General features: G+C 50.7%; 2 protein-coding genes across 3 annotated transcripts; one reads left to right on the forward strand and one right to left on the reverse strand.

The window, feature by feature from the left end:
* Window positions 1-2,332: 2,332 nt before the first annotated feature.
* Gpha2 (glycoprotein hormone subunit alpha 2) lies at window positions 2,333-2,959 on the forward strand. The gene is made up of 3 exons (XM_012948411.1): window positions 2,333-2,429; window positions 2,578-2,762; window positions 2,858-2,959. Exons 1-3 carry the CDS (start codon window positions 2,333-2,335, stop codon window positions 2,957-2,959), a joined length of 384 nt encoding a protein of 127 aa, XP_012803865.1.
* Window positions 2,960-3,140: 181 nt separating this feature from the next.
* Ppp2r5b (protein phosphatase 2 regulatory subunit B'beta) lies at window positions 3,141-13,888 on the reverse strand. Of its 2 annotated transcripts, XM_045134162.1 has the most exons (15): window positions 13,788-13,888; window positions 13,320-13,361; window positions 12,413-12,869; window positions 11,579-11,775; window positions 10,328-10,429; window positions 10,084-10,176; window positions 9,847-9,977; window positions 8,586-8,645; window positions 8,374-8,482; window positions 7,868-7,921; window positions 7,751-7,801; window positions 7,516-7,635; window positions 4,592-4,719; window positions 4,280-4,381; window positions 3,141-3,915 (listed from the first exon to the last, which is right to left on the reverse strand). In XM_045134162.1, the coding sequence occupies exons 3-15, from the start codon at window positions 12,609-12,611 to the stop codon at window positions 3,768-3,770; spliced, it is 1,494 nt and encodes a 497-aa protein (XP_044990097.1). In that variant the 5' UTR covers window positions 12,612-12,869; window positions 13,320-13,361; window positions 13,788-13,888; the 3' UTR covers window positions 3,141-3,767. The 2 variants fall into 2 exon arrangements, with proteins under 2 accessions (XP_044990097.1, XP_004656701.1); XM_004656644.2 differs by lacking the exon at window positions 13,788-13,888 and having other exon boundaries at window positions 13,320-13,601.
* Window positions 13,889-17,352: the final 3,464 nt, after the last annotated feature.

The raw sequence follows: 17,352 nt of genomic DNA on the forward strand, positions 1-17,352 counted from the left end.
ATGCTGACTTGAACTGGCTACCCAGAGATCCTCTGCAGCTCTAACTTTCTCATCTGGGAAAATGAGGGGAAGGGTTTGATTAGCTGAGGAGATGTCTAGTTCTGGCAGGCTATGGAACTGGCTCTGTTCCTCAGAGCCAGGTCAGTGCAGCAAAGGCCTAAGTAGTGGCTGCCTAGAACACCACAGGCTTCCTTCTGCTCTGGGCCCTACTCCAAGCTCCAGCTACTGCTGACTAGGGTTTTTGTTGTTATTTGCTATTTTGTGGTGGTAAGGATGGAAACCCACGACTGCTAGGCAAGTGCTGTACCACTGAGCCACATCCACAGCCCTCAGCTTGTCACATTCTTGCCTCAAGTATGATTTAACACCATAGATAAATAGCAAGTGATTGAGTTCTACATCAGCTGGGACTTAACTAGTAGTTAAGTAGTTAACTTAGTAACTTTCCTTCTCTGTAAAACCAGAGCTGAACTAAATCAGATTTGTGAGGTCAATAGCTTCCAACTTCAAGCTCTTTAAGAAGTCAGGTCTAAAAAAAAAAAGAAAGAAAGAAAGAAAGAAAGAAAGAAAGAAAGAAAGAAAGAAAGAAAGAAAGAAAAATAAAGAAGTCAGGTCTGTTATTTCAGGGATGAGGAGGACCCTTTAACTCAGAGCTCTACTCTGCAGCCCACTACACCATGAGAAGACTTCCACTAGACACTGGAAGGGAGGCTCTGAAATGGATTATTCCTGGCCTGCCACCAAGCACACAGCTCAGGAGTCCCCACTGCAGGATGCTGCTTGTCGATTCTCAGCCTGAGGATGTGGCTCAGATGGTAGAATGCTTGCTTACCACTCAATCCCCAGGACTACATAAACCCAGCATGGTGGTACATGCCTGTAGTCCCAGCACTTGGAAAGCAGAAACAGGAGGATCACAAGTTCGAGGTTGTGCTTAGCTACATAGTGAGTTTAAGGCCAGGCTGGGCTACATGAGACCCTGTCCCAAAAAATAAAGTCATAGCTGGGCATAGTGGTGCATGCCTTTAATCCTAGCACTCGGGAGGCAGAGGTAGTATTGCTATGAGCTGGAGACCACCCTGAGTCTACAGAGTGAATTCCAAGTCAGCCTGGGCTAGAGTGAGGCTCTACCTCAAAAAAACAACAACAAGTATATATATTATACAAATAAATAAAATCATGCTCAAATTCCTTTCCTCAGCAGTCTGTATTAATTTTTAAAATTTCATTTCTTTTGGCTTTTGAGACTGTCTCACTGTAGCCCAGTGACCTGGAACTCACTCTAAGCCACATTGGAGCTGGCCTCGAACTCCTGGCAATCCTACTTCATCTTCCTGTGTGCTAGGATTATAGAAGTAAGCCATGGCTCTGTGCCGAGTTAAGTAGTTTTTAGACTGTGAGTGGCTAAGGCAGTGTCCTACCCAGTGTCACAGGCAGAAAAATAAGCCAAGCAGAATACAACTCAGCCAAGAGTTTCCAACCCCACACATGTCACACTCTGGGCCACTCCTGGGCTTATCCCACTTACTCCAGTCCTCTACCAGGCAGCCTCCTGGAAGAGGGAAACAGCAGATGGCCCTCTGAGGAGAACACCTCAGAGCAGGATTCCCAGGTGGGATGGCTCCAAAGTTCCTGGCTAGAAGGCGCCTGAAAGCTGATCTCTAAGGCGTGGCTCCCAAACATCCGCAAATAAAAGCATGGAGAACCAGCATCAGTCTCCAGACCAATCCGAGACCAATCCGAGGCACTGGGATCCTGGAAGCCTTTGGTTCCTCACTGGACTGGTGAGCTAGCTGAGGAGAGTAGGTGGAGCTGGGGAGGGCCAGTATGTGGGCCAGGACCTGCAGGCTATGTATGCTGGAGCAAGGTGTTTGTGCTCCAGATGGTGAGGGACACTGCAGGGGAATATCTGTAAAGGGCTGACACACAAGTCCTATCCAGAGATGGCAACTCACCCAGGCAGAGCAACGTGTTTCCCCCCCACCCCCGACACACACACACACACACACACACACACACACACACACACACGAAGACAGCACCACTCAGCATATCTCACCTGTCAAAAAGATTAATCACCCTGGCCCACTCTTGGGGAGACACGTGGGTTTTTTTTTTTTTGCTGTTATTTTTCAAGGTAGGGTTTCACTCTATCCCAGGCTGACCTGGTCCTCACTCTGCAGTCCCAGACTGGCCTTGAACTCACCGGGATTCTCCTACCTTTGCCTCCTGAGTTCTGGAATTAAAGGTGTGCGACACCACTCCTAGCTGAGACACAAGGTTTTTAAGAACGCCCTCTCCTGTCTGCATACCCACTCTGTTTCAGAGGCCCATGGCGCCTGCCTCAGCTTTGCTCCTCTGCCTGCTGGTCCTGGCCATCACTGACGGTTATGGTCAGGAGACAGCCATCCCAGGCTGCCACTTGCACCGTGAGTAACTCTGGGGCTAGAGGGTAGGAAGATGGGTTTGGGGTGGGAGCAGAGCAGACACTGCTGCAGGAGGCAGTCCCCTGCGTGAACCTACATGGAGGCGCAAGCAGCTTCAGCCTTCATAGACCACTTGCCTGCGTCCTTCTAGCCTTCAATGTGACAGTGCGAAGTGACCGTCATGGCACTTGCCAGGGCTCCCATGTGGCACAGGCCTGCGTGGGCCACTGTGAGTCTAGTGCCTTCCCTTCCCGGTACTCTGTGCTGGTGGCCAGCAGCTATAGACACAACATCACCTCTGTCTCTCAGTGCTGCACTATCAGTGGCCTAAAGAAGGTGAGTGCCTTTGGGGTGCTAGGGTGTGAAGCCTGAGGAAATGAAATCTAAAGTGGCTAGGAGTAGGACAGGAATGTGGGTCTCCTCTCCTACAGGTGAAGGTGTGGCTGCACTGTGTGGGGGACCGGCGAGGGGAACTTGAGATATTCACGGCCAAGGCTTGCCAGTGTGATATGTGTCGCCTCTCACGCTACTAGTCTCTAAGAGGAGTTCCAGTTCTGCCTGTGACTTGCTGTGGGATCTTTTAAATGAGGGGGTCGCTACAGCTCAGACCTCTTAGGAGTCTGTGATGGTCACTTGTGAAGAGAAGGTTCATGCCTCTCCCTTCTCCCTGCTGCACTTCCTCCTTCATTCCTACCCTAAATAAAGCAAGCAGTGTTGGAGTTTCTTTCTTTATTGAGTCTGGCCCCCAGCCAGGGGAAGGGGACAGATCATGATTACTGTGACCACCCCCCTGCCCCAGGACACTGTGAATCTCTTCTTGCCTGTGCCCTCACCCCTCCCCCTGCCCAATAAATAAAAAGGGGACAGGGAAGTACAGGGCAAGGGAGAGGAGGGAAGGAAGGTGCCCCAGGACCAGGACAATGTCTTATTGAAGGTGAGCTGGGCAGAATAAATAGATCGTGCACCCCATGATAGGGCAAGGAAGGCCCTGTCCCAGCTGAGATGGGCAGGGCAGGCACTCAGTGCCCTTGCCCCAGGCCAGGGGCAATAGTAGGAGCCTGCCTGCAGCCCAGTTATGCCAGGAAGGGGAGGATCCCTGATGGCAGCTTCTGGGTCTTGCCCTGGTCTAGTCTTGCCACAGGGCCCAATAGTTCTGCTGCCAAGACCACCATCTTGCCGTCGTGTCTCCCCCAGTTAAAAGCTGCCCCCATGGGGCTGGCAGGGAGTCCTCAGAGCCATTCTGACAAGGCCACAGGGAGGCATGGGCCTCACTGGGCCTCTGGGCAGAAGGAATGGAGGGGCTGATAGCTCTGGGTTTAACTTCTCCCCTTCTGGAGCTGTCTAGCTCTGACCCCCACTGGCAGCCACCTGGGGTGTAGGTCGTGGGAGGGGGGCCTCCCTGGCCCCCTGAGTCCCCTGTAGCCGGCGTAGCCGTAGCTCCTCCAAGCCTTTCCATAGCTTCTGACGCTCCTGGGCTTTCTGCTGCTCCCTGGAGAGAGATGGTAAGGCAGCTTCTTCTCCCAGCCCCTCACAGTCCAACCTCCCTTAATACCATCCCAGTGTCAAGTGATTGGTACTCCATAGGAACCCCTCACTGAGGGAAGAGGTGCCCAGACTGCAGGGAGACAGCTCAAGGAATTAGAGCAGGTCAGCTCGGGGGGGTTACTGGGAAGAACGGCTGGGTGCTACAGTGGGCAGTCGTGCACAGAACAGCCTCCAGCACCTGCTGGAACAAGTGACCGTATAGATGTCCAGGGTGGTTGGGTCATCTGCATTCTGTCCAGCCAAGGGTCTGATTCCTTCTGGCTTTCACTTCCTTCCTGTACACCCAGCCCCCAAACCCCAGAACTCACTGCTGCTTCTCCAGCTTGTAGGAGGCAGTGAGCTCATCAAACAGCTTTCCATTCATCTCCATGAAGGTCTTGAGCACATTGTAGATCAGTGATACGATGGTTCTTGGCACAGTCAAGGCAAGGAGTGAGGAGATCAATAAAATACTGTCAGTGTAGCCCCACTCTACCTGTCCCTGTTCCCTCAACACTACAGCACTTCCTACTCCCTTCCTTTTAACCTCCCTCAGCATCCTAACTTGCCCTAATCCTCTCCATCTAAGAACAGCCCCAGGGGGCTGTTTATGAGGGTTAGGGCAAAGCCTGGGCACTCACTGATTCCAGTGCTCCTTGGACACTTGGTAGAGGGTCCCAAACACAGCAGGCAGCACAGTGTGGCAGTTGTCCTCAATGAGGCTCAGGATATACTCATTGTTCCAGAAATACAGAGCCCGCTCTGCAACCTGGGGCAGGTGAGATGGCAGAATGGGCCCAGCAGTGGCTTCTGGTTGTGCAAGATCCAGTATATATATCCCTACCCTAAAGACCAAGCCCCTGACCTCCCTAAACCCATCTGGAAGGCTTATTTAACCCACTGCTCAAAAAAGGGGCCCTGGCTTTACAGTCCAATACCAGGCAACCCTAACTCTAGTATAGCCTCCACTGTGTTCAGATTGCTCCTCAGCCTTAGGTGTCTGGTGGGTGAAATGGGGCCAGTAATACCCCCCTCCACCAGGCCAATGCCACAGTGAAACAAGCTACTACTCATTTTAAGAGTGAAATGCTAGAGCCCCTGTGAAGAAGTGACTTCTACTGAGTTGCAGTTCATACGAATGGAAGTGAGTCAGCACACACACAAGATGGCGTGGGGAAGCCTGGCTGGGTTGTAAAGGGATTAATGAAATCTAAGGCCACTAAGAAAAGCAAGGCTAATACTCCTTCATTCCAGTTCAGTTTACCAAGCATGTTACAGTCATGAGCTCCTCAATCTGTATTATTACCCTGGGAAGAGACTGTTACTGATCCAGTTTACATATAAAGAAACTGAACTAGGGACTGGGGAAGCTAGCTCAGTGGTCAATGGCACTTGCTTCTAAAGCCTGCTGGCCAGGGTTCAATTCCTCAGCCACCCACATAAAGCCAGACATACATTCATTTGCAGCAGCAAGAGACTCTGGTATTATTCCCAAACACACACATGCAAATACATTTTTAAAAAAATCTAAAGGGGTCTCATGAGACGGTTTAGCAGTTAAAGGCATTTGCTTGCAAAACCTGCCATTATAGGTTCAATTCCCAAGTACCCATGTGATCCAGAAACACAAAGTGGCACATGCATCTGGAGTTTATGTGCAGTGGTGGCAAGAGGCCCTAATGCACTCATTCTCATATTAGCTCTCTGCATGAAATTAAATAAGCGGGGAGGGAGCTGGAGAGATGGCTCAGTGGTTAAAGGCACTTGCTTACAAAGCCTGGGTGGGTTCAGGGCTGGTGAAATGGCTTAGTGGTTAAGCGCTTGCCTATGAAGCCTAAAGACCCTGGTTCAAGGCTCAATTCCCCAAGACCCACGTTAGCCAGATGCACAAGGGAGCGCATGCGTCTGGAGTTTGTGGCTGGAGGCCCTGGCGCACCCATTCTCTCTCTCTCTCTCTGTCTGTCACTCTCAAATAAATAAAAAAATAATAAAAAATAAAAAAACAGAGCCGGGCGTGGTGGCGCACGCCTTTAATCCCAGCACTTGGGAGGCAGAGGTAGGAGGATCACCGTGAGTTCAAGGCCACCCTGAGACTACATAGTGAATTCCAGGTGAGCCTGGGCTAGAGTGAGACCCTACCTCGAAAAACCAAAAAAAAAAAAAAAAAAAAAAAAAGCCTGGGTTCAATTTCCTAGTACCCAAATAAAATCAAGTGCACAAAATGGCAATACATTGTTTGTTCATTTGTACTAGAGGCCCTGATGTACTTACTTTCTCTGTGTATGTGCCTCTTTCTCAATTTTTTTTTTTATTGGTCTGGTTTCACACTAGCCCTCACCTGGAATTCACTATGTAGTTTCAGGGTAGCCCCGAACTCACAGCAATCCTTCCTACCTCTGCCTCCCGAGCTCTGGGATTAAAGGCATGCATCACCATGCCCAGCTCAAATATTAAAAATAAAAAAGGTAATTGGCTGGAGAGATGGTTCAATGGTTAAAGCACTTGCTTGCAAAATCTTCCACTATAGGTTCAATTCCTCAATACCTTTTTTTTTTTTTTTTTTTTGGCTTTTCAAGGTGGGGTCTCACTCTAGCCCAGGCTGACCTGGAATTCACCATGGAGTCTCAGGGTGGCCTTGAGCTCACAGCAATCCTACCTCAGCCTCCCAAGTGCTGGGATTAAAGGCATGTGCCACCATGCCCAGTTTATAAAAATATGTATTTTTAAAGCAGACAGTGGGGCTGGAGAGATGGCTTCCCAGTAAAGACATTTGCCTGTGAAGCCTAAGGACCCAGGTTTAATACCCTGGTATCCATGTAAGCCAGATGCACAAAGTGGTACATGCATTTGGAGTTCATTTGCAGGAACTGGAAACCATGGCAGTGCCCGTTCTCTCCCTCTCTCTCTCCCCTCATAAATAAATAAATATATTTTTTGTTTTGGGTTTTTTTGTTGTTGTTTATTTTTGAGGTAGGGTCTCACTCTAGCCCAGGCTGACCTGGAATTCACTGTGTAGTCTCAGGGTGGCCTCGAACTTACGGCAATCCTCCTACCTGTGCCTCCCAAGTGCTGGGATTAAAGGCGTGCTCCACCACTCCCGGCTTAAGTAAAATATTTTTTAAATAAAATACAAAAAGTAGACAGTGTTCCTGAAAATTGACATACTGAAGTTATCCTCTGACCTCCATATGCACACGTGTGCCAGATATACAAAGTGCTGCATTTGTGGAGTTCATTTGCAGTGGAAGGAAGCCCTGGAGTGCCCATATACTCATTCGCACACTCTCTCTTTCTCTTTCTCTCTCAAAATATTTTTTAAAAATGGAAGGAAGGAAGAGAGGGAGGAACAAACCTAACTGGACTCCAAGTGGTAAAATGATTTGTCCAACGCCCCTCAGCCAGCAGAATATACGTTTGATTCAAGCCTCCTGACTGTAAACCCACATATCCCCATTAACAGACCCAGGACTGGAGAAGCTGATAGTGAGGGCGCTTTATTAGGTCAACTGGGCAATCTTGCCAGTCTATGCTCCTGCTCCCACCCCTACTTTTTCTTGTCCCATACCTGGAAGTGGGGGCTGGAAACACAACGAGCCACCTGCTTGAAGAGGGGTTCCTGGATCTTCACAAACTGGGAGGGCTCAATGACATCAAGAATCTCTTCCATCTCCCCCAGGAACATCACCTGGGGAGAGACAGGGACAGCAGCTTACACCCTCCCCCAAACCATATACCCTCCTTACCTTCTGGAAGATGAGCCCTATACCCACCCTCAAGGGTGTTAAAGCCCCATTTCATACCTCTTTCTGGGTGCAGGTTTTGGGCCAGTATTTGAGCAGCCCCCGGATCACCTGTGGGAATGAGATCAAGTCAGACCTGCAGAATGAGGTGCCCTTCTTCCCCCCTGAGGTACTTACATGCTCTGTCAAAGTGGCATCCTTCTCCAGGAACTGTACCACACAGTATGCCAGCTGTAGGGGCCAGGGCAGAGAGAAGGAAGACAGGGTTAGGAAGGACAGCATGCCAGGCATCTGCTCACTGTCCCTCACACTCTTGTTCACCTAGCACTTATGACTGCCTGGGACTTAAAAGCACCATGCTCAAGGTGCTGGCAATACGAGGGTGACCTCACAGGGAAGTGGCAAACTAATCCTTAACCATTTTGCAAAAGGTTCTGTGTTAGATTTCTTCATCACAATCTTTGGTATGACAGAAGAAGTCTCATTGTTTCTAGGGAAGTAGAGATGAAAAGGGACTGGGGAGAATGCCATAGAGCTGATGTCTGAGGTCAGCTAGAACAGAATTAATAAGGATGTGTCAGTGACATGGCATCCGGGGAGTGTTAAGTCTGACTTCCTGGCTCTGCGTGAGACCCTAATGTTAGGAGAGCCTGCTGCTGCAGAGCCAGGCCTGAGACTCTCACCTGGGCATGAAAGACAGATAGTGACTTGACAGAGTGCAAGGGGATGAGGACTCGAACCAGGAACTGCTTGTGCTCTGTCTTCAGGGGCAGCGCGAAACCATTGATGATGCTTTGGAGTGGGCAGAAGGGAGGAGCACGTCTCAGCCAATCAGTCTCCCCCACATCCCTCCTCCCAGAACCCTGAGCTCCAGATGAGACTCAAGGAGAATCACCTTCCTAAGATCTCCAGCAGCTCAGCCACACCGTTGAAGTGCTCCAGCTCATAGATGAACCTGCAAGAGAACATACAAGGCCATCCAACTCTCCCCCAGCAGACAGGCCATGCTCCAGATCCCACTGAGTCCACCCTCCAGAACCCAGCCACCTCTGCTGCTCCGTCCCAGCTCGGCCTCAGCTCGGCCTCTCTTCTGTGTGACATTCCAGCTTATCTTTTCCCCCTAGACTCTGGCACTCCTAACCTGGTGCTCAGATAGTCAGAAAGCACCCAGCTTGTGATCTCCACTCTTTTTGCAGTCATCCAAAGCAAGAGCAAACACTTAACAGCATCTACTCTGTACCCTGTAATCCTCAGACTTCTAGGAAGCAAGGTGCGTTAAAGCCACTATATAGATGAGGAAGCCAAGACACTTGCCCCAAAGTTAATAAATGGGGAAGCTAATGAGCGCTGAGCTTCTGAAGGACACTGGTCAGGTCTTTCCTACTTCACTGTTACAAGAGCTAATGTCTCAGATGCCCCACCCCCAGACAGGAGCTACACCCAGCACTGCCTCACTTCGTTTGGAGAAGGTACGCAGGTTAGCTCAGGCAGCATTCACATTTCAAAACTAAACAAAGTGAGAGCTTTTGCGAGTTTGGTTTTGGTTTTGTTTGTTTTTCAAGGTACGGTTTCACTCTAGTCCAGGCTGACATGAAATTCACTATGTAGTCTCAGGGTGGCCAGGAACTCACAGCGATCCTCCTACCTCTGCTTCCTGGGTGCTGGAATTAAAGGCGTGTGCCACCACGCCCAGCCGCTTTTGTGATGTCCCCAAAATCTACCCATACTTGAACCAAACTCAAATGCAGGCTGTCTAACCCAACACCCATGGCCTCAACTACAAGGTCACAGAGGCTCTCAATGCCCAGTGGGTGTCATGTTCAATACACATTTGTAGGAAGGAATCTTTTGGGGTCTTCACAGAACAGCATGAGGATAAAAAGATTCAGGTCCCAGGTTCCCCTGGACTTCTCTAGTCCCTACAGACTACTTTATTGGTCTGTTTTCCTATTTTTGTTCTCTCTTGGCCTCTATTTTTCTCATCTATACAATGGAAATGAATACCCATTCTCTGCTGCTTTCACAGGTTTTGTATGCTCAATATTACATTAGACAGAAAGAACTTGGGTAAACACACAGCCCCTAAAGCCCTGAGCCTGGGCCTTGGTCTCCTCTCTCCCTCCCAGGTCTCTGCTGGGCAGGCAGCAGCCACGTACCGGAGGAAAATGTGGTTGCACTGTTTACGGATGTAGGCCCGGAGACCCAGGAACTTGCCATAAACCCGATGCAAGATGGTCTTGAGGTACTCACGTTCCCGGGGGTCCTCACTATCAAATAGCTCCAGAAGCTGTGGGACCAAGGGTCAGGGATAAGGCCAGAATTCAACTCTAGGTTACCCTACCTCATGCCCCTACCCTATGGTAACCCCACCCAGCCCAGATTCCCCACATCACCATCAGGACAAACTTTTGATCCACGTATCTCTTGGCCACAGAGGGCTGAAAGTCTGGGCTCTCCAAGAAACGCAGGAAAAATTCATATACCAACTAGGGGCAGAGGACAGACATAAAAGGCGAGTTCAAACACAGTCTTACCCACTCACCCCACCCTGTGGCCCTCATCCAGCAGTTTAAGGGTGAAACAGACACTCATACATCCCTCAGGTTGCCCCTGAAGTGCTGCCCCAGCCCTTCATACCTGCAGATGTGGCCAGGAAGGTTCAAGGTTGGGCTCATCCTCTTCAGGGTCAAATTCAGGGTTTTCACTGGGGGGCAGAGTCCGGAAGATATTCACCGAAATCTGTGGGAGTGTGGGGGAACCAGGGTTCTTTAAAGATGGGACCTTAGAGGCAGAAGCTGGGAGATCTTTCATCTAATCATCCACTGTGGCCCAGGCAGGCAATGAATTTTGGATCCTCCTGCCTCAGCCAACTGGGATTACAGGTATGCACCACCTGGCCCTGCATTTTTTTTTAATTTGTTTATCATTTTTATTTATTTATCTGAGAGTGACAGACAGAGAAAGAGGCAGATAGCGAGAGAGAATGGGCGCACCAGGGCCTTCAGCCACTGCAAACAGACGCATGCGCCCCCTTGTGCATCTGGCTAAGGTGGGGAATGGATCCTTGAACCAGGGTCCTTAGGCTTCAAAGGCAAGCGCTTAACCCCTAAGCCCTCTCTCCAGCCCTGGCCCTGCATTTTTATTTTTATTTATTTTTTTTGGTTTTTCGAGGTAGGGTCTCACTCTGGTCCAGGCTGACCTGGAATTAACTCTGTCATCTCAGGGTGGCCTTGAACTCATGGCAATCCTCCTACCTCTGCCTCCCGAGTGCTGGGATTAAAGGTGTGCGCCACCACGCCCGGCTGGCCCTGCATTTTTAAATGACACTTTTATTTGTGGAACTAGTGTGTCACTAAGTTCTATCACCAGCCTTCTCATCCAGTTCTAATGGTTTGACCTAAGTACTTATTCCAGCATACAATTCCCTCCTTGGGCAACCATCACCCAAACCCCTACTGTGTCTAAGCCCCAACCCAAAGCTGGAACCTCGGGTAGACTGGACACATCCATAGGGAGGTGCAATCCAGCAGTAATTTTAAGGCTGAAGGCAGTGAGGTCCAGAGGCACTGAGGGCAAGAAAAGAATTTTTGGCTTGAGCACTGACAGCAGCTTCATAGAAGAGGCAGTACTTGAGCCAGGCCATGAAAGGTAAGTGGCCGTGGCTGAAGGGCATCCCAAGCCTCCATTCACACAGGTACAGGAGAAGCAGGGAGAAGGAGTCCTGTGCAGGTTCTGGACATCAATGGGGCTCAATGGAGACAGAAGGCACAGCCCTTGAGGCCAAGCTGAAGAGTGTAGGGTTTATTCTTCCCACCGGGGTCCTGCAGCCAGGTTGGTAGGGCTTGTGTACCCCCCAAGCAGTCCTCTGAGGCAGGGCACAGTGCTCACCATGCGGATGATATCTGGGTAGACAGGCTCGATGAGGACACCCCGGGTGCTCCCCACACATTCCACCAGTTCATTGAGGGCAGCCCGTTTCACCTCCTTTCCCTTCAGGTCAGCCACACAGTCCAAGAAGTCAAACATCACCCCACATTGGGCCAGTTTCCGACTCAGCAGCTCATGTAGCTCAGAGGCTGGTACATCTGGGGAAGGACAGGAGGGCTGAGCCCAGGCCACAGTTGCCAGAGCTTTGGGCAGAGGTACACCTCATCATCCCTCAGTCTGGCTTTTCAGGTAGCCTTGGTCGCCCCACACCTAGTGCTTGAATAGATACAGCAAACAACTTCATTCCTGCAAAATGTGTTTGGGGGCTCTTTCTCTTAATCCAGGCTCAGAGGCCTTGTGATTCTAAAGCAAGGTCACAAACTCTGGATGTGCAGGCCTTCCCAAAACATCCACTGCCTCCTTCTATGAGCCAAGAGGGGTTAGAGTGATGGGGGGCTATGTGATGATTACAGGGACTCATGCTGGGCACCTACCCTAGGACACAGGCAGCTGTCAGGGCTACTACTGGCCTCTTGGAACCCAGGCTGAGGGCCCCACCCTTGGCCTGCCCCCTTGGGTGGTTCCACCTCCACATGCCCCACCCTCCAGAGATGACAGGCCAGTCAGGCCATGCGTCAGCAGAGGGCTGGGGGTCAGTTTGGATGGGATCCCTAGCCTAGAAGTGCATCTAGATTCCCTCTGATGGCAGCTACCAGCTGCTCCTCCCTCTGCACACACACACCCCCCACTGTTCCCCTCCAGGTTCAGGTACCTTGGCAGCCAGCAGCACCTCACCTTTGAGCAGGGGCAGTGGTGTAAGCTCTTGCTGGTTGCTCTGATAGCGGAATTGAGAGGAACTGTGGGAGCGCCTAGGCCGGGCCCTTCGGAGGGATCTCCGGGAAAAGCCATCCACCTTGTCTGGTGGTGGCACAGGCGACAGCCCTGGAGAGGATGGGCTTGTGGGGGTGCTTGCAGGAGGCAGCTTGGTCTCCATGGTGGGTGAGTGGACAGCAGGTCAAGTTTTCAGAGCCTCTGAATCCCCCTGTGGGCCTGGAGAAGGCTGGGTAAGACGATATACACTAAGTTGGACCCATCCTGCCGGGTGGGGGGGGGCACAACCACAGTCCTAGCCCCCCCCCCAGGGCCTCCAGCAACTGCCCAGTCCTGGGGGGTAGGCAAAGTGGAAAAGTGATGATGGCTCAGCTCCTTCCCGTAGGTCCAGAAGAGTGCAGTCAAGGTTCCCACACTGGCTCTGTTGAGAAGTCAAAGCAGAAAGGTCAGCAAGAGAGACCGAGGGAGCAGGTCAGGTCTTTCCAGAGACACAGCTTGGGTGCTGCAGTTGGATGTCTGTCGTCTTTTCCCTTTTACCCTTGCTAGACCTCCAAACCAGGAGTGCAGGCATATCCCTCCTTTTCCCCACGCCTCTAAAGCCTCAGGTTCTAAATTAATTCTTCCTAAATACAGCTCATGGCTCAAGCCCGTCCCTACTCAGGATAGGGCCTGTTTCTCACCCCTGGCCTCTTACAGCAATGGGGCCCTCCTGCTCCAATGATGGGCACGGTGCACTCACCCAAGTGTAGGGTCCTGTCAGCGTGCACTCCCTTTTAAACCCCAACAACCCCTAACCTCTTCTACCTGGTCACCAAACCTCACGCGGGGGGTGGAGGGCAGCAGGTGTCGGTGGGAGGGGGGCAACACTCACTTCTCAGAAACCCAGACTTTGGTCGCCAACCCTTCGGGATGCCTGAGAAGAGAAGGCAGCGGTTCAGCCGCTCGGGGCGCTGGGGCTGGGCGGCGGCGCTCCTGGGTTCTCTCCTGGGCTCTGGTGGGGGCTGGAGCATGCCCCCAGCTCAACCCGGAGACCGGCCGGGCGCACGGCGGGCTCTAGGCTGGCCCTGACAGCAAGCGGCCCTCTGCAGACGTCCCGGGACTCCCACCAGCGCGGCGCAGCACAGCAGCAGCCCCGGCTCGGTGCGCACCGGCACCCGCCGCCCAGCAGCTCAGGATGACATCAAGTCACCTCCCCCCACACACATACACCACCACCACACACACTCCCGCCCAACCCGCACCTCCCCGCGGCGCTGGGGGGAGGCGGGGACTGCGTCAGGAAGAGCTCGAGGATGCTGGGAAATGTAGTCCTCTTCCTGCTTAAAGGGAGCAACCCGACCTTAAGAGGTAACCTCGGAGGGCCCATTCCAGACTCTTCGGCCGTTGAAAGCAAGGTGGAATAGACTCCAACCTGGGGCTGGACTCCTAGATTCTGAAAGGGACACTACGTAGGAAAAGAGAGAAACGCCAATTCTGTCCCAGGAACTTGCTGATGCCAGTTTACTGGCAGGAGAGATGCCTAGCATGCTGTCTCAGACCCATAGATTTGGTCTGCGCCATCTATACCTCGAACCATCACCAGAGGGATCTCACCTGCACCCTAGAGTGGCTGGACCAAAACTCCTTCGCAACCGGCATGGGACTGGTTAATAGTGCACGATGAGTCAGTGCCTGCTGGGAGGGGTGTGGTTCATTAGAGGCTGCTGGGAAATGTAGTCCATCCTCAAGCCTGCAGTCCCCCTCCCGTCCCTTGCTGTCTATGGTGACATCATGGTCTGTGGTTTAAAGGGCCAGCCCTAGAGTGGCAAAACATAAGGGCAGAACGTGCTCCCTTGGAGCTGCCCCCAGCCCCAGGCAGCTGAACTTCCTATTCCTTCTGGCCCCAAGAGGTGGTATGGAGGAGTGATGAGCTCTTGATAAAAACCCCGCTGCTGGCTATTCCAAGGATCATCTGGTATTCCAGGAAGTTTGGCATTCTGGCCAAAAGTTCCCAGTCGTGGTCCTGAACTCCCTCCTAGAACTTTGGGCTTCAACACAACACCATTTATTCCCCAGAACTTCTACGAATTATTCATGTTGAAGTTTTACCTGAGCAGCAGCGCGAGGAGTGAGCCCGGACAGAGAGGTCACGGAGGTGGCTGATGCTCTTTTCAGAGTTGCCCCACCCTGCCTTGGGTCCTGGTGATGACTAAGTGCTGCAAAAGAAAGCTACAGGTAAAACAAGTGTCCTAGCCCGGTGTGGTAGTTCATGCCTTTAATCCCAGCTCTTGGGAGGTAGGAGGATCGTTGTGAGTTCGAGGCCAGCCTGAGATTACATAGTGAATTCCAGGTCAGCCTGGACTAGCGTAAAACCCTACCTAAAAAAAAAAAAAGTAGGGGCGGGAGAGATGATTTAGTTGTTAAGGTACTTGCCTGCAAAGCCAAAGAACCCAGGTTCGATTCCTCAGGACTCACATAAACCAGACACACAAGGTGAAGCATGCATCTGGAGTTCATTTGCAGAAGTAAATGAAAAAAGGGGTCTGAACCAGATGTGGTTGTGCACGCTTTTAATCCCAGCACTAGGGAGGCAGAGGTAAGAGGCTTGCTGTGAGTTCAAGGCCACCCTGAGACTACAGAGTGAATTCCAGAATCCAGGTCAGCCTGATCTAGAGTGAGACCCTACCTTGGAAAAAAAAAATGGTGTGTGTGGGGGGAGAATCTGGAGAGATGGTTTAGCGGTTAAGGCACCTGCCTGCAAAGCCAAAGGACCCAGATTCGATTCCCCAGGATCCACATAAGACAGATGCATAAGGTGGCATATGTGTCTGGAGTTCGTTTGCAGTGGTGTGAGGCCCTGGTGTGTCCATTCTCTTATTCTCCCCCCCCCCTTTCTCAAATAAATAAATAGAAACAAAATATTTTAAAAGAGGGCTGGAGCAGATGGTTTAGCAGTTAAGGTGTTTGCCTGCAAAGCTAAAGGACCCCCATTCGAAGTCCCAGGAACCATGTAAGCCAGATGAACAAGGAGGCACATGCATCCGGGGTTCATTTGCAGTGGCTAGAGACCCTGAGGAGCCCATTCTCTCTCTACCTCTTTCTCTCTCTAAAATAAATAAATTAAATATATTTTAAATATATTAAAAAAGAAAGAAAACTAGGCATGGTGGCGCATGCCTTTGATCCCAGCACTCAGGAGGCATAGGTAGAAGGATCTCTGTGAATTTGATGCCCCACTTAAAACTGCACAATGAATAGAGAAACTCCTTAGGCCCCTGAAGCCTCAAATGCACTGTTTGCCTGATCCATTTTCTCTAATGTAAAGTGTACACCTTGAGCCCTGGCCAGTTCCTCCCAGAGCCCTGAATTTTACCCCTCCTCCAGTGAAGTCCTCTGGTGTGGTGCCAGGGTTAGCATATTTGTTAGGACTGTTGAATGTGAAGCAAGGCCTAGAGATGCCACTCCAGAAATGACCTCCAATACTACAGTCCCTCCCAAAGGATGATTGTCTCTTTGATTTTGCAGATCTTATGTGTGGGTTGATTTTTGGAGGTAGGGTCTTGCTTTACCCCAGGCTAACCTGGAATTCACTGGGATTAAAGGCATGCACCAGCACATCTGGCATAGTTCTGCAGGTAATTTGTAACCTCTTTTTTTTTTTTTTTTTTAAGTGCCTACTCTAAGGCCTGAGTTTGGTTGGGGACTATGCTTTGAAGTTGGTTTTTAGTGGGGTTTGTGATAAACCATCCAGATAAGGTGGCAAAAGAACCTTCATACCATACCTCTCAGGCTTGTCTAATGTTGTGACATACACTGCACTGCAAATCAGGCTGAGGAGTGGACTTGCAGGCATCAACCCTTAAGAGAAAGGTGGGCACTCTGGAGGACATGCAGGGAATTATCTTGTATCCTTGGTTCACTTTGCACATGGCACACCACAGTAGTCACACAGCTAATGGATACCCCCAGTTTCCTAGTCTTGGGAAATATACCCTTTCACCCACTCATTTGCCCATTAGCTTGGGTTCTTAGTCTCAGTATCCCCATAAAGTGAGCAGCTCCTTTAGGAACTTACTCAGCAAGAGATAATGCAAGTAACGTGACAAGCCCAGGCCAGGCTGACCTGGAATTCACTATGTAGTCTCAGGGCAGCCTCAAACTCACAGGGATCCTCCTACCTCTGCCTCCTGAGTGCTGGGATTCAAGGTGTGTGCCACCACACCCCTCTTTTCATGATGTCTTTTTTGTTGTTGTTGTTGTTTTTTGAGGTAGGGTCTCACTGTAGCCTAGGCTGACCTGGAATTCACTATGGAGTCTCAGGGTGGCCTCAAACCCAAGGTGATCCTTCTACCTCTGCCTCCGAGTGCTGGGATTAAAGGCGTGCGCCACCACGCCCGGCTTCATGGTGTCTTTTTATTTTTTATTTACATATATACACATACTTTTTTGCTTTTTTTCCAAAATGGAAACTTTTGAGTTCTTTTCCAATAAAACAATAAATTTAGGGTACCGGAATTCTAGTTTTATCAATTTAAAGAATTAAAAGCCATAGACCAGACTGTAAGGTTTAGAGACTTCATTAGATTTTTAAAAATTATTTACTTATTTGAGGACAGAGAGAATGGGTGCACCAGGGCCTCCAGCCACTGAAAACGAACTCCAGATGTATGTGCCACCTTGTGTATCTGGTTTACATGTGTCCTGGGGAGTCAAGCCTTGAACCGAGATCCTTTGGCTTCGCAGGCAAGCACTTAACCACTAAGCCATCTCCAGCCCTAGATTAAGAGAAGGAAAGAGAAGAAAATTCAGAGGATTCCTGCCATGTGGAGGGCAGGAGAGAGTAGAGAGCCAGTGTGGGAGTAAGGATGGGGTCTCCCCTCTCCCAGGCTGACACGAGGAAGGCTGACTAGAACATGGAAATTTAG

This window comes from Jaculus jaculus, chromosome 1 (assembly GCF_020740685.1).
Source record: "Jaculus jaculus isolate mJacJac1 chromosome 1, mJacJac1.mat.Y.cur, whole genome shotgun sequence".
Lineage (NCBI taxonomy): Eukaryota > Metazoa > Chordata > Mammalia > Rodentia > Dipodidae > Jaculus > Jaculus jaculus.